Here is a 16,415-nt window from a genome sequence, read left to right as displayed (position 1 = left end):
CCGATGCAGGGGAACCGGGTTCGCGCCCCGGTCTGGGAGGATCCCACATGCCGCGGAGCGGCTGGGCCGGTGAGCCATGGCCGCTGGGCCTGCGCGTCCGGAGCCTGTGCTCCGCAACGGGAGAGGCCGCAACAGAGGGAGGCCCGCATACCACAAAAAAATAAAAAAATAATAAAAAATAAAAAAAAAAAGCAGACCCCAGAGACCATCTCATCCAGTGCGTGTGTGTGTGTGTGTGTGTGTGTGTGTGTGTGTGTGTGTGTGATCAGAAAATCTTAGAACTTATCTGCTTTGAGGGGATGAAGTCTCTTGACCTTGGCTCTGGCTCTCCTTCTCCTCTCCCATCTTTCTTCCCCACCCGACTCTCACCCAGCACAGGGGTCTCTGAAGGGATTCCATGGAGCACAGTTTGGAAACCACTAAAGTCCAGTCCTCTTATTTTATAGTCAAGGCCGAAACAGCAAAAGATAACCTCATTAGTTAGAGACAGAACTGTGATAAGAAATGTTAAGTGAGCAAATCAACTAGAGAATCTATTAGAAATAAATATATTTATAAATAGCTAATCAGTATAATCACACTAAGTGTACTCAGAGCGGTATTACCTTTCGGTATTATGAGCAGTGCAGATCGCTTCCCAATGCCATCAACCAGCACAGAAGGCTTTGCTCTACTCAGAGTCGTGGAAGATGAATTTTCCCTGTTTTTTTTCCCACCTCTTGAGCTTTTGAATACCCCACCCCCTACCACATATTCATTGCAGGAAAGAACCTACTGTTGATCTTACATCTCCATTTGAATTTATATTAACATGCTGCTTTTCCCTAAGGTCATTAAGTACTAGGAAAAAACGACATGATTTTTTTTCCCCTGATAAAGGGATTGCAGGCTGGTGGAGAAATATGTGGGATCTTTCTGAGAACCTAAAAATCCCTTCAGGGAGGTAACTAATGTACACAGACATTCTGTGTCCCATTCTGCCATTAAGAAAATGCTTCTGCCCAGCATTTATAAGCAAATTCTTTCAGATAAATATTATCGTTACGAAAAAACTTAGTAATCTAGGCAGTTGGCACGTGAAATGATTAGACAGACGTCTTGTGAACAACAAAAAATTCACTTTATCAACCTTGGCCTAGCTGCTCTTTCTGACTTTCCATGATTGGAATGATTAAGAAGGTTAAATTCAATTACTCTAGAAAAATCCATTTTCATTCTAGGTGCAAGTATGAAAAGTTTGCTTTTTTTTTTTTTTTTTTTTTGGTGGGCGGGGAGTAATGATGATCCTCATAGTGTTAAACAAACCATGATATTCTACTTAAATTTAATCAGATAAGCTTTTGTTCGATGCCTTTCACATGCCAGGCCCTGTGCTACTGATTTCATGCAGTGTAATATTTCTAAGTACTGCTTTTGTAAACTAAGAAATTGTATTTATTAGGCACCTGGGTAATATTTAGAATCTCCATGGCAGGCTGTCATAGATTGTGAGATACATTAAAGAACACAGTCTACTTCATCCTCTCCTTCTCTTACTTTACAGATGAGGAAACAGAAGCCCACAAAATGTGAAATGGCACATCACACATCGCACTGATGCACACTGGGGATGCTGTGGGCCGACATCTACGCCAGACCCAAGCTGCCTCCTTATCTCTGCAGTGTCCCAGAACCCCTCAGGAGCCATGGACCATTGCCCCAGCATCTTTTATATTAGTGCCAGTTAATATCTTCTGACCCAGGCTGAGCCACTGAAATGGGATGCTCAGGCTGGCGTCTGAACCAGGCTGAAGGAGCAGCCCCACAGTACTCTTTCAACAGCTGATGAAGTTAAGAGAAGAGGCTGACTATGTGGGCCCAAAGAAGCCTGCTTTGACAGGTCCCTACCTGGATACTGAAGGAGTGAGTAAAAGCAAAACCTTGGTTATAGTTAATTATTTGCCCTTGATTTCTATGGCGTTGTTTCTTAGGAAGGTGCTATTTTTTTTTTAATGATTAGATTATTTCATTTGGAGATAATCTGATCCTGTTTCCTTGCACATGGATTTGTAAATGATTTCCTTTGGCATATTTTGAGGATTAGAAGCTAAGCTCACAGGCATTAAGGCATCAAGGCCCAGAGCCAATTCTTCCCTTTTTCAAAAAGAGAACTTTTAAAAATCTCCTTCAAATAAATTCTGACTTTCTCAAGATTAGTTAAAAGTCCTACACAGCATTCAAGCGATCTGTGTGCTACCCTGGTGACTGATAATTTGCGCATAGACATTAACCCAGCTCTTTGAGGTAGAATGGCCCAGCTATCACCTTATCTTGCTCATTGGAGCATGATCTAAAAGAAGAGGTTTTTAGGGCTTCCCTGGTGGCGCAGTGGTTGAGAGTCCGCCTGCCGATGCAGGGGACACGGGTTCGTGCCCCGGTCCGGGAAGATCCCACACGCCGCGGAGCAGTTGGGCCCGTGAGCCATGGCTGCTGAGCCTGCGCGTCCAGAGCCTGTGCTCTGCAACGGGAGAGGCCACAACAGTGAGAGGCCCGCGTACCGCAAAAAGCAAAAAAAAAAAAAAAGAAGAGGTTTTTAAATTTTTTCTGGAGTCTGGTGAGACCTATTTTACTCAGAAAAATATTTTCAAATGCATAAAATAAAATAACAGGATTATAAAGGAAACTAATTCTATTGATATATGTTTTATAAAATATAATTTTAAATATTTTATATGCTTTTTAATTAACATACTAAATAATGAGTCTTAAGAATTACCCAAATTTCTAAGTCACACTGAGTGTGAGTAAACAGTATTTCAGATATCTGTAAACAAATGTGATGTTATATAAAAATATAAGTGATTTTTATTAGTTACAAAGTCACAGACACTGCAGTTGTACTAGGGCTTGCTGCTTATATTCAAAATTGGAGGAAATTCTAAATTGCAGTTAGAAACTAACACAAATAAATAGGTCATGCTTTTCCCATTGAAGGTCACACAAACCACTGTTTCCATATGTGGATCCACTGGGGTAGACCAAGTTAAGAACTGTAGCTAAGATAATTTGTTGTGTTCCGTGTAACCCTAGGGACTCATGAAATGGAATATTTTGCAGAAAGTTAAAGCTTTGCGTTCTTTTTGGTTTCTTCATGAAACTACCTGTTTCATGAAGCATTCTTTTGCAGTCCACTCCCTTGTTTTATTCTGTTGCCAAATTGCAGCCTCATCTTCACACAGCCTTGTTGCCCAAGCGCAAACTAGGACTGCACCAGGAAATCCACTTGCTGAAGATGAAACAATTGCAAATAAATAAAGATTCTGTGACTTCAGAGGATTCAGAAACCCTGGCTGAAGGAATATCCTCCCGCTCTCGACTGCGTTTGGTGGCAGTGGGCCCAGAAAGATGACTTTCAAGTTTGGAGACAAGGACAGGAGTCCTTGGGGCCATAGTTCAGCATAGGGAAAAGGACTGCACATGTCAGGGAGGGAGCATTAAGCTGACATAGAGATATGGTGATGGGTTGTCTTGGGAGCTGCTCAAAGGAAATATTTCTCCTAGTTCCAGGTCTGAAGTCAGCCTTAGAAAGGGATATTAGGCTTTTGGTTTTTAGTTTCTGGTTTTGTTTTAACTTATCGTGGCTTCAGTTTTCCTCTCCACTATCTCACTCTTCCCTTGGTCTTGATTTCTTCTTTGGTGCCCATTGGTGCCAAGGTTTTGCTTCCACTTATCCCATCCTTGTCCTACTCACACACCCTATACAAAAACATTATTGCTAACCTATCAGGAGAAAGGAGAGGAGTCAACATTTTAGTAAGGGAGCAAATGCAAGAAGTGAAAAATAAACAAACAACAAATACATAAACGAGAAAAGACTTTTTGAAAAGTTATCTGTTAGCTTACCAATAGAGACAAGATTGGGGTGGAGGAAATCAAAGGGAGAAGGTTTTGCCCTTAAAATCTGTATACAACCATATTGTTGGAATTTCTTTTTACCTTAGACACATGTTACTACTGTGTGTGTGTTTTTTTTAATATTTACTTATTTATTTATGTTGGTCACACCAGGTCTTAGTTGTGACAGGCAGACTTTTTTTTTTTTTTACAAGAGATAAATAAACTGATACCAAGCATTGTAAATGGATGACCACAACAAAAGCAACAATGATTGCAATTACCAAACACGAAACACACTCATACTATGTCATAATATTGACATTCAGGTCAATAATCCTCCACTGTAACAGCTCCTTTACTTTGCAGTGAAAATTGATTTGTATATTTTTTGCCTCTGAGACTACTGTGTTTTTAAAAAGTAAAAGTAGGCAGAGCCTGCTACTATGCTGTCATTATTCATATCACTAGCCACCATGACTTTATCTCATTTAGCTCGTCTGATTCCTGAACTTATTCTGTGGGATGGTGGATACAGTTTCATCTTTGCTAAGCCTGTGCTTTCCACATCCACTGAATAAACACAAACGAAACCAATAATTCTCTGTTGATCTTTTTCTTTATGGTTTTATGGCAGCCCCTGTTTATCTGCTTCTCCACGTTTTTTTGTTTGTTTGTTTTTGATAAAATACTTGAAGGATGAATGCAACCCCTTGCTTCTGATGTCACCAGTTTTAGTTTTTTGGCACCATTTCTTGGGATAACACAATCTTTGATTACTTTATTTCCTCCCCCCTCCACCCTTTATTTTAATTGCTCCTGATTTCCTAAATTACATCTCTGCTCTTGCGGCTAACGACCTCACAACTTGACCAACCTTCTATTTTTGGTACCACTCCCAGGATTGAAACAAACACGTTGGTAAACGTGTCCGAGGACCACCGCAGGGCGGACAGAGTGCGGGAGTCTGTACTTCCTCCCTCGGGCCTTGCAGTTCTGGGCTCTAAATGATATGGGAAAATACGCAAAACCCTTGCATCCTGACTTCATTCCCAGAGCCCCAGACTGGCTGCAGATATTCTGCGCGTTTGTGTGCCTACGGTACGCACGATATTGACACCACTGGCATATATTTGAAGAATGTTTCTCAAACAGCCACCATCTGCATGCAAATATAATGCTACATACACTCAAAGATTTTTCAAGAATATGAGAATAAAAGATGACAATTACCTGCCCTGTCATTTGCTAGAAAGAGCTCTGTTTTAAATTGAACCAAAGAAAAACCACAGACTTTTGTACCAGTGCCAATATCTAAACATGTTCGGCTTCTGAGCGTCCCAAATTTCTTAAGTTCAAATCCCATTAATACATAAATCTACTCCTCAGCCGCCCTCTCACACACAGGCAAACCACACTGAGCTACTCACCGAACAATCTGTCAGTGGGTCCCTCATGGTGAAATGTTTGCTTCAGTCCTTTTAGCTATGCTCCGGCATTCAGGATGCTGTACCAAAGGTTGGGTGTGTCCTGGACTTCCGGGATTCAAAGGGCCTAGAGTACGTCAGTCCTTGTCAAACACCCCAAGGAGGAAGTCCCAGCCCTGGACTTTAATCCCGTTTGTTTTCTGAAAAAGCAAAGAATGGCTCCGGGTCAAGAGAGCTGGAGTGAGATGGTGAGAATGACTCCTGTAAATACTTAGGGGTCAGAATACTGTGTCCTGAACTGCGTGGCCTTGAAAGAAAGCCCAGAGGTTATAAAGCATTCCTGGTAATTCAGTCCCTCAGGGCTGAGAGTAGAGGGATTCTCTCAGCTTGCCATATTCACCTTGTTCTTTTGTTTTTTAAAGAAGATGTTGGGGGTAGGAGTTTATTAATTAATTTATTTATTTTTGCTGTGTTGGGTCTTCGCTTCTGTGCGAGGGCTTTCTCTAGTTGCGGCGAGCGGGGGCCACTCTCCATCGCGGTGCGCGGGCCTCTCACTATCGCGGCCTCTCCCGTTGCGGAGCACAGGCTCCGGACGCGCAGGCTCAGTAGTGTGGCTCACGGGCCCAGCCGCTCCGCGGCATGTGGGATCCTCCCAAATCAGGGCTCGAACCCGTGTCCCCTGCATCGGCAGGCAGATTCTCAACCACTGCGCCACCAGGGAAGCTCTCACCTTGTTTTTATTTTCTGTATTTTCAGTTGCTGTGACACACTGGGGTCTTTTGGGTTGGGGAGGAGGGACTGCTCCTTCCAAGGTTAGCTAATTCCTAGAGATAGTAGACAACTAGCTTATAAGCATGGCTTTGATATGCAATCCAACCATCCAGAGCTCAGACCCCCAATCACTTCCCTTATCTACCTCTCACACACCAAGCCAATAGTTCCCCTGCCCCAAATCACCCCAGGGCCAAGGTACCAAACAATTAAGACCACCCCTATATAACCATGACTATAGTGGAAAATGTCCAGAAAAGGCTATCAGGGAGCAGGCACACATTAACTACCTCGAGGGGCCTAACACAGCACAACCCTCACTACTGTCCCAAGAGGACCAAGAAGCTAAGCTATCAAGTCAAGGAGGATTTTTCTATGTTCAACCTCATTTTAAAAAATCACTCAAAAGGATAAACAAAACCAGAAACCAGCCATCAGCAACTTATTTTTTATTGCTTTCTCTGCACCTGTGGCCCAGGGGTCAATCCTGAGATTTCCAGCTAATGGCCTGTTGCCTTGTGACAGCTGGTCTGTGGGCAGCTTTGCTCTGACTGGCAGACAGTTGCCCAGCCCGGAAGGAGCTCCATCCACACAGCCCAGGGGAATCCTCCAGAGCTGCCCAGGTGACTCAGACGCCCCCCCATTAGCCCTGATGTGCAAGTTCCATTCACAGTCCCTGGAAATAACACACGGAGAGGGAGAGACAATGAGGGAGGAGGACTTGCCCTGTAATCTGAGGGAGGGGTCCTTAGTCAGGGACCACCATTCACACACTTAATAAGGTTCTCCCCGAGCTTCTGCAAAGGAACGTTCTCTCTGTAGGTTTCCACATGGAGCCGTAGCTATCCCAGGGCTAGAATTAGACCAGGCACCCGTCATACTGAAAGAGTTTTAAGACAGATTGTAAAGTGAGATTAGTAATATGTCACTCCAGATATGTCCCACTGGAGGGCTTCCTTGCCTTCAGAGATGGTAGATAGACTTGGCTTGTGCCTTGGATCCAGGGCCTGGGGCAGCTCCGTGTCTTCCCCCAATTCCTGCTGCGCTTGGTCTCAGATCAGGCCCAACTCAGTTCAGAATGGGAAGACTGGCCTCCCTTGCCAACCCCACAAGAAATGCCATCACACCAAGCTTACCGTGGTCTCTGTGGCCCTCTGGGAGGTTGGTAGGACATGCTCACACCCATATTCCTCATGTGTGTCTCTCCCAGCAGGCTAACTCTCTTTCCCTTAGTCCTCTTGGAGAAATTAAAGTATCTCCATCTTACTACAGTATTCCTCTCACAGACTGTTGTACAGGCAGCAGGGTGTCCTGGCTGAATTTATACTGAGAATTAGAGTTTGGCTATTTGTTGAGCTTCTCAGAAGGGTGTTGGAATCTGCAACAAAACCTTGATTTTGGAGGTTAGAAAGAGGGCTGTATCAGTCATCTCTTGTCACAGTAATGCTGTGTAATAAACAGAAAACCCAGTGGCTTCACATGACTTTATTTAGTTCGCAAGTGTGTGGTTTAGTTGGGTGATTCTTTGGGTCTCCCTGGCCCTACTCTTGCGAAAGCAGGTCATCTACAAATGTCTCTTGATCTTGGCAGGGCAGCTCTTCTGGGCTCTGCTGGTCGGGTGGCTGGCTGTGGAGCTGAGGCGAGCCTTCCTCAGCCTGAAATATAAGCCAGGCTGTTCTAGGGCGTGTTGAGGAACCCAGAGAGTGAATGGAAGTGCTCAGGCTTCTCGAGGTGCAGGCGTGGAACAGACACACCATCACTTCGGCCCCATTCAGCTGACCAAAGCCAGTCACAGGCCAGCCCAAATGCAAGGGGCTGTGGGAGATTCCAGTCCTTAATGGGAGGAGCTGAGTGTCTCATTGCAAAGGGCACACACACAGAAAGGGGCAGAGAATTGGGATTTGTTTTATATTCAACACACTGCAACGGTCAGTCAATATTTGTTCTTCAGTGACTCAGAGATAAAGCAGATAGGACACCAGAGGGGGATGGCTGAAATATGTCAGCCTTTCCCTTTCTTCAATTCAGCCTCAGGGGACCTGTCTGGAACTTCAGCAGAGATTGAGGTCAGGGAGAGAAATGAGGGGAGTTAAGTTCACGACAGACTCTAGACACAGATTTGGAGATAGGGTCATTCTCCCCTCTGACCCCGCATCCCATCTTACACATACTCTGCCACGCACACCTCCCCCGCTGCGGAGGGTAGGGGTGGGGACAGAGTAGCAGAGCAGGTTCTCCAAGGTGGCTGCAGCACCTGAGGCACCTTGGCAAGGAGGTTTGTCCTTGAGCATATGAGAATCCCCAATCTCTGACTCCCAGAAATGGCCCAGGGAGAGTGGGAGGAGGAAGCTGAGTTCCTGTGTGAGCAAAAGCGGGAAGAGCTTATAGTTCTGGAATTGATATTCACATCACCTTGTTTGTATCTACAGGTTGATGAGAACTATATATAGTGAAGCATCTCAAAGAACGTATACTATACTTCTTTCAAAAGGTTGGTGCCCAAGGCATCCTTTTGAGTTCTCTCACTTCAGGTTTGTCTCTGGCCATATGTTCCCGGCTTGCACTCATTCTCTGGCTTCATTCCAGTCCAGGCCTCCAGCTTGACCTACCATTCGATCATTCGGATCCTTGTCTTCCTGCTTCCTTTCCCTGTGTGTGCTCAGCATTTGCCTGCTGGCATGACCTCTCTGCAAAAAGAAAACCTGCAGCGGACTGATCTGGAAGACACTCCACCGCATCCCACCCACCCCTTTGTGTGCTTCCGCCAAAGAGGACACATCTGCTGAGTGTCTGTAAGCGGATGTTGGAGGCAGTAAGTTAGTAAGAAGGACCCCAAATGTAACAGAGGTTAAGGGCAGTTCAAAACTTGCCTTGAAGTTTCTTTAGTAGCCAAAGCATGCAAAGAATTGGAAATGGTGCAAACATCCATCAGCAGGGACCTGCTTAAATAACTTATGGATAATATGGGCTCACATTTGGAGGACTTACCATGTGTCAATATGTAATATTTGTAAAGATATTCTAAGTGCTTTGCAAATATTAACTTTTTAAATCATCATAGCAATCATTTGGGATAGATCTGTATAGATCCTTATAATACACATAGGAAAACTGAGGCACAAGATGGTTAAGTGACTTACCTAAGGTCACATAGTTAGGAGTGAGAGAGCTGGGATTCATCTAATTCCAGTGCTTCCGTGTTTCATAACTGCTGCACTGCCACTCAACCTGGATGTTGGGAAAAAACAGACCCAAACAATGAGGATAGAATATAAAATACTTAGTTGTATATACTTAGAAACAGGCTGCAAAAGAATGAGTATGAGTGTAGTTTGGTACATATATAAGAAAAAATATCCAGGCAGATATACACCAGGCAGACAATAGTATATCTCTGAAGGATGGGACTGTGGAGGACTCTTCCTCTCTAGGTCATACATTTCTACATAATTTTAACATTTGAAACAAACATGTATTGCTTTAGAAAACAAACAAGACAAATAACACTTTTTAAAAAGGATAACAATTTTGCTAACTTTAATCTTTTAAAAAGTTAGAACTAATAAGTGAAATGGTGACAGCAGGCCTTGTTAGTCCATATCTTCAGGACTTTGCATAATGCTGGTTCCTTCTACCTAGAATTCCTTCTACCTTTATGTGGCCTTCGTGGGCTTTCATTTATCTCCAAAGTCCAGCTTGTGTCATTTTCCCCAGACACAGGACACTCTTGCCTTTGTACTATTGTTATCCATGGCTTGCCCTTCTTTTGATTCATTTACCCCATTGTGTCGCGATTACTCGTTTCATGGTCTGTCTCCCACTCTACTCAGTGAACTCTTTATATAAAGTATGTGGAGCAAAGTAAATATCCAATAAATAATTGTTTTCACTTAATTGAATTCAACTCTGAGAAAGTGGCCCCGGTAGCTAGTTCCTCTCCATCCACAACACGGAGAATGTTACTTATGGGTAGGCCTATATCCTCAGTTCTTGGGAAGCAGAGTTCAAAACACTGAGAGCAAAGATAAGTATGACCGGGCAGGAACTCTAAAATGGGAAATGGTCCAAATGCCCTTGGGAGACTCCACTGCTCTGATTAAAAATGGCCTTGACAAGCAGGAAACTGAGAAGGAATCAGAAGAATCCCAAGGGGCCACTTAGAGAACTTTCTTGGAGAATTGTTGGTTAAAAATATATAAACATAGGAGATAAGAAAAGTCTTGGGACCAAGGATAAAATCAAAGGGTGGTCTAATGCTGAGAATAAATTTAGGAAAGCTGGAGTCTAAAATAAGCCAAGTTCTGCAAAGTGTGCCAAGAACATCTGAGATAATTTTTACCATATCTACAGCAAGAAGAATGTACAGCGACAGCATCTGGGCTTGGGGCTGCTGGCCTCTGTTTCTGATGACAGAGTAAAGCAGGAGCACTTGGTCAGGTTGCTGGGCTCCAGGCGTTAGAGGGTCAGGCAGAGAGGCTGGCCACCAGCGTGCCACATCTTCACTGTGCCTTCACACATCCTGCTTCTGAATCCTGGACGAAGCCCCCGCTCCCTGGACTGTTTGAGCTGACAGAGGACCAGTACTATCTCTGCAGCCATTCTAAGCACGTGAGAGCCACGGACAGTGTTTACAAGACATGACATCACTTCCACCAATCACCCTCAGAGGGAACTATAGAAGCAATCGCATTCTGACTAAACAATGTTTTATTTTTAGTCTCTGGTTGCTGCAGTGATTAGTTTCCTTAATTTCCATATCTCTCCAAACCTGGAGAAACATTTCTAAAGCCTTGCCTTAATGCATACATTAAAAAAAAAAAAATGTACCTATGCCCAAAGCCTGAGGATGAGATTAAAAAAAAAAAATCTGTGTAATTTAGAAGCACTAATGAGTGTTTTAAACTACAGCAGGAGTGGAGGAAGCGTACGGGGGCGGGCGCCCGGATATCGTTATTGTTAATAGCCAGCCTAATTTGTAGCATCTAAAGTAACTTTTTACGCTCAGTTTGTACTAATTGTCTTGTGGTTTTAAAAATTGCACAAAATAGGTTTTTTTTTTTTACCACTTTCTACTTCATAAAAATTATCTAATTTTTAAATTGAAGTCCAAATGGTCACAATTAACTTACTTTATAAATACAAACCTGTATTCAGTGTGCTAGGGCTGAATTTTCATTGTTGTGCGTGTCCAAGTTTCATATATATTAATTTAAAATCTCCAGGTGCTAATGGAGAATAAAGGTGAAATCAAATAGATGAATTTGCATAAAACAAATTAGTGTAAATTTACTTTTCCCCAATAAGCCCTAGGAAATGAAAACTTAATTAACAATCAAGTCCTCCTACAGCCATGATCTATGGCTTGACTTCCCCCCAAAAAAGCCTAAGAAAAATATTTTACAAATGCAGATTAGTCTAAATTACATGATATCTTCATTGGATCACCTATGTTAATATTCATGGGCTATTCCTTACATTTTCCTAAGCTTATCTAGGACCAAACTTACGGATTTCCATTAAAATGCACTCTGGAATGTCAAGCAGAGGGTTGCTTTTGTCTCCAGGGCACAGTATGAGTTTGGCATTTTTGCTTATGGAAATAAAGTGCCACCCAGGATTTATTTGCCTTTTTCAGCATGGTTATACTTCTACGTTCTAAATCATCTATTTATAGTTATTTCCTATAAATCATTGCCAGGTTATGGAGATAGAATCTAAGAAAACAAAAGCACTCCAAATGGTTATTTACCTCGATTCCTCCTGCCACTGGAACTTAGGAGCTGGGGGATGGGTGTGGAGAGGAGGAGGAGCTTTACTATTTCCCTTTTCACATTTAGAATTTTATATGATGTGCTTGCATTACCTAGTCAGAAGTATAAACTAATTTTTTAAAGCCGTTGCTCATCCCTGGGACTGAGGGCACGCAGTATATAAACCGGTTTACTCAGAACTTAGGTTCAGTCAACCAGCCCTCTGTGTACTTGTTTAAAATCTTCCCCTGTTGTCCTCTTACTCAAATTATTTAACCCCTTATTCAGCTTCTCCCGCAATGCTTCTGAAATGGTTCTCCTGAAAATCACCGTTTCTTTCATTTTTGCCTCTCGGAAGCATCTTGTACGATTGATAATTCATTGATGCCTATTCGTTCTTTCAGTCATTCGGTGAGGTCTGATGTAGCCCCCTCTTTGATCCAGGCACTCTGAGGGACACAAAGACGAATAAACTCCAATCCCTTCTTTCAAGGAGCTCGGTGTGATGAAGGAAGGTTATATTACATTGTGATAGGTTATATGAAAGAGGTCTTTACAGAAATGTGATGGGAACTCTAAAGACATACCCTGCTCAGCTTGGCTGGGAAAGGGGAGAATGCCAGAAAATGCTGGCAAGAGACGGTCACTCTTGTTGCTCCAAGGGCACATACTAATTATCTGTGCATAAGAGAGTGTGTTGGTGTATTCAGAAGAGTTCCTCGAGTACACAGTTTGTGTGGGACTTTATATTATAGTTGAGGCTGAAGAGATACTCAGAGACGAGACATGGGAAGCCTTAGGTGCCAAGTTTTAACTTTAACCCAAAGGTAATTGGAGCCACACAGGGGTCTTCTTCCACGTAGGATTTTAAGCATATTTGTGATATTCAGATGCACATTTCAGACCAATCACTCTGACAGCAGTATGGAGACTCTAGAAAAGGAAGACATAAGGATCAGGAAGACTGGGAGCCTGTTGCCAGGAACCAGGAGAAAAATGGCGAGTCCTTGACTAACATGGAGAGGAAAGGGTAGAGTTTTAAAATGGAACCAGGACGACTCAGTGATGAATTGGATTAGGAGTAAACAATGAAGGAATGGTTGGATCTGGAATGAAGCCTAGGCTTCTGATATCTTCCCTAAGATTCCCTTCTCTACGGCCTCCATGGGAGGCACTCGAGGGCAGGAATTAATAGTATAGGCTTTGGAGCGTGAAAAATATGACTGTACTATACATTAATATGCTAATTTTAGGGGAAATTTCTTAACCCCTTTAAGCTTCAATTTCCTGATAGGTAAAATGGAAGTAATATACCACGTAACTCATAGCAAAGTGTACATAATAAATGTTCAATAAACACTAGTTGTTTACTATTACTGTTATCATTATCATTCTAATTTATTTTTGCCAAATAAAGTAAGGCATTATTAAAGATGATTGTATTATACACATAAAACATTGAAAGCTGCAACTATTATAATTCAAAAATTGCGAAGAACTAACATGACTATTCTACTTAAACAATTTAGAATCCTCAAGAAGTTTTAGCTAATGTATTTTCTTCTTTCTCTAAACTTCCCTTTAAGTGGCTGAGACAGTTTGTATTGCTTTATTGCTCTTGGAATTCATAGATGGCATTCTCATTTTTTTTTTTTTTTTTTTTGTGGTATGCGGGCCTCCCTCTGCTGTGGCCTCTCCCGTTGCGGAGCACAGGCTCCGGCCGCGCAGGCTCCGGACGCGCAGGCTCAGCGGCCATGGCTCACGGGCCCAGCCGCTCCGCGACATGTGGGATCCTCCCAGACCGGGGCGCGAACCCGGTTCCCCTGCATCGGCAGGCGGACGCGCAACCACTGCGCCACCAGGGAAGCCCGAGCATTCTCATTTTTAAAAAGTGATCTTGCTGCATCTAAATATCTGAAAATTTCACTTGAGACATTGTTAGGGTTTTGAAAACAAATATATTGATTTAAAAAATCATCTCAAATTTACAGACAAATTGCAAGTTCAGTACACAGAATTTTTTCTTTTTTTCATACCTTAATATCTTAGTGTGTATTTCCTACAAACAAGGACATTCTTCAACAAAACCACAATACAACCATGTAAAGCAGGAAATTAACATTGGTTCATTACTACCATCTACTCCGTTCCACCCATTGTCCTCGTTATGTTCTCCATAGCAACAGGATGCAGTTCAGGATCATGCATTGCATCCAGTTGTCAAGTCTCTTTCATCTCCTTCACTCTGAAAGAGTTCTTCAGGACTTTCATGCCATTGAGCTGAAGATTACCAGTTAATTATTTTGTAGAATGCCCCTCTATTTGCATTTATCTGATCGTTGCTCATGATGAGATTCAGGTTATGCATCTAATCATATATATGATTCCTGTTGGCAGGAATATCAACAGAAGTGATGCTGCTTTCTTATTGCATCCAATCAAGTGACTCAAGATTCCATTTGTACCATTACTGATGGCATTTACTTAATTAAGATGGTGTCTGCCAGGCTCCTTTGCTGTAAAATTACAACTTTTGCCTTTGAGGTTAATAAACATGTTGCAGGGATGTACCTTGAAACTATGCAAACACCTCATTCCTCATCAAACTTTCAGTTTATTCATTTACTAATGTATATGAACTCAGTTTCCCATCTTATTCAATGCACTATAATCAGTTACTATTATTAATTTTGATGCACAAAATGTCCTAACTTTGGCCAGTGAGAGCCCCATCAACTTGGTTCTGTGCCTTATACCATTTTCCCATCATTCTTTGAGCATTTCCTTGCTTTCTGGCCGACACAATGTTCCATTCCAGTCTATGCTTTCCTGACCAGCCCTGGATTGTCACTTCTTCATGGAGCCCTGGTTCCTGTCCGTGGAGAATGGATTTAGGATGGATTTAGAGACCAAGACCTGGGGCACTAGTTGTGTTCACTGGGGAGTCACTGGTTCCAGACCCTGAGGTGGACACCTAGGGAATGTAGAATATAAATACACTCACATATACACAGATATATACTTACATTTATTTTGTATCTATTTATATTTATTTTGATATCTATCTATATATCTATTTGATATATTCATTATATATTTATACTTATCTTGATATCTATCTATATATTGAAAACCATGAGTTTACATGGGTACTTATAATTTCTTTTTTTTTTTTTGAGGCTGGAACAACACAAGCTTTATTCAATGGCCAGAGAATGGAGAAGTGGGCACCTAGTTCACAGATCAACTTCTCCATGTATTTATAATTTTAATCCAATACTACTAAGTTCAATCAGTTTTCTCCCCCTCCATATTTGTAATTCCCTTTTCTGACAGTGGCTCCCATTATCCTTAATATATTATATATTTGATCAATTGCCCTGCATGTAACCAGTCTCCCACTGCAGCCACTCTGACTCTCTCTGCCAGGCTGCGCCCCTGCAGGGATGCCCTCATCTCCCGGCTCAAGCTCAATGCCTTATGTTGGGCCCCACCTAGTACGGGCACCCTCTTCACCCATCCACCTCCAGTTCTCCATGCGGTGCTGTCCTCCCTCTGCAGAAATGTCCATAAGCCTGTTTGGCCTCCAGCACCCAACTCTGGGCCATCATGACTCCCTCACCTGGCACAGACATCACCCTGCTCTGTTCCCTCCTAGGCTTTAAGACCGAACAGGTCAGGAAGAAAAGAAAAGGAAGGGAGAAAGAGGCAGAAGGGAAGGTCATCATTATCATTAACATCATTGTATTTCTTTCTATCTTGGTTATCAGCGAGTTCTTTGCTGGCTTATCTTCTTCCTTGTATCCATCTACTCTGGGCATTTCCCAAAGTTCTGCTTCAGTAGGCAACAGGGGAACAACTCAGAGCTTGGACTAAGTTATCTGCCTCACTGCTTTCTGGCTCTGAGACCTTGGCAAGGTTCTTATCCTCTTTGTGCATCTGTCTCTCTATCTGAAAAAGTGGAAATAATAATGGTACCTAGTTACAGACCCATCTTTCCAATTTGGGGCACACATTTCCAGATGAATGGGCTCACATCAGCTCAAATTCAAAATGTAAAAATCAGCTCATTTTTCCCTTACAAAACATCTTCATCTTCCTGAATTTCCTATTTCTGTAAATATATACAGTCATTCTACAAGCATTTATTGAGTGCTTACTATGCAGCAAGCGTGGTGGCTAAGGATCCAGATGTAAAAAGCAAAGTCTTTGCCCCCAAGATGCTTACAATCAAGTGAGGAAGGTAGCGTGATAAGCACCCTGATGGAGTCAAATGGTTGCACCTTTTCTTCTCTAGGAAGAGTACCACGTTCCACCTTTCTAGCAGGAGGACTATACAAGAGTTAGCTGGATGGAGAAGAGGGAAATGGCCTTCTAGGCAGAGTGAGTAGTATGGCCAAAATGCCAGAGATATAACACAACAGAGCAAATTCTGAGACTATGGACTTGAGAGCTAGGTTGAGAGAGGCCATGGGGAGGGATGAGGATGGAGTGAGAGGTGACAGCGTTCAGGGGGCACTGCTAAGGGCTTACTCACTGGTTCTCATATACCCTTTGTCTCAAATGCCCTTCCTCTTCCCACTTGACCCATCCA

At 42.7% G+C, this 16,415-nt stretch overlaps 1 protein-coding gene across 4 annotated transcripts in view; it reads right to left on the bottom strand.

The window, feature by feature from the left end:
- Window positions 1–5,382, bottom strand: part of NOSTRIN (nitric oxide synthase trafficking) — a 64,826-nt gene extending 59,444 nt beyond the window's left edge. For 2 of the 4 annotated variants that reach the window (XM_028478764.2, XM_028478767.1), the window contains exon 1: window positions 5,304–5,377. In XM_028478764.2, the coding sequence (XP_028334565.1) occupies window positions 5,304–5,330 (27 nt within the window). In that variant the 5' untranslated portion in view covers window positions 5,331–5,377. Of the gene's footprint in view, window positions 1–5,303 lie in introns of all 4 variants that reach the window. The other 2 variants (XM_024122402.1, XM_024122401.3) reach the window with 2 other exon arrangements.
- Window positions 5,383–16,415: the final 11,033 nt, after the last annotated feature.

Source organism: Physeter macrocephalus, chromosome 2, assembly GCF_002837175.3.
Source record: "Physeter macrocephalus isolate SW-GA chromosome 2, ASM283717v5, whole genome shotgun sequence".
In the NCBI taxonomy this organism is placed as follows: domain Eukaryota; kingdom Metazoa; phylum Chordata; class Mammalia; order Artiodactyla; family Physeteridae; genus Physeter; species Physeter macrocephalus.
The sequence above is the reverse complement of the archived record's forward strand: the minus strand, read 5'-3'. Positions and strand labels throughout refer to the sequence as shown.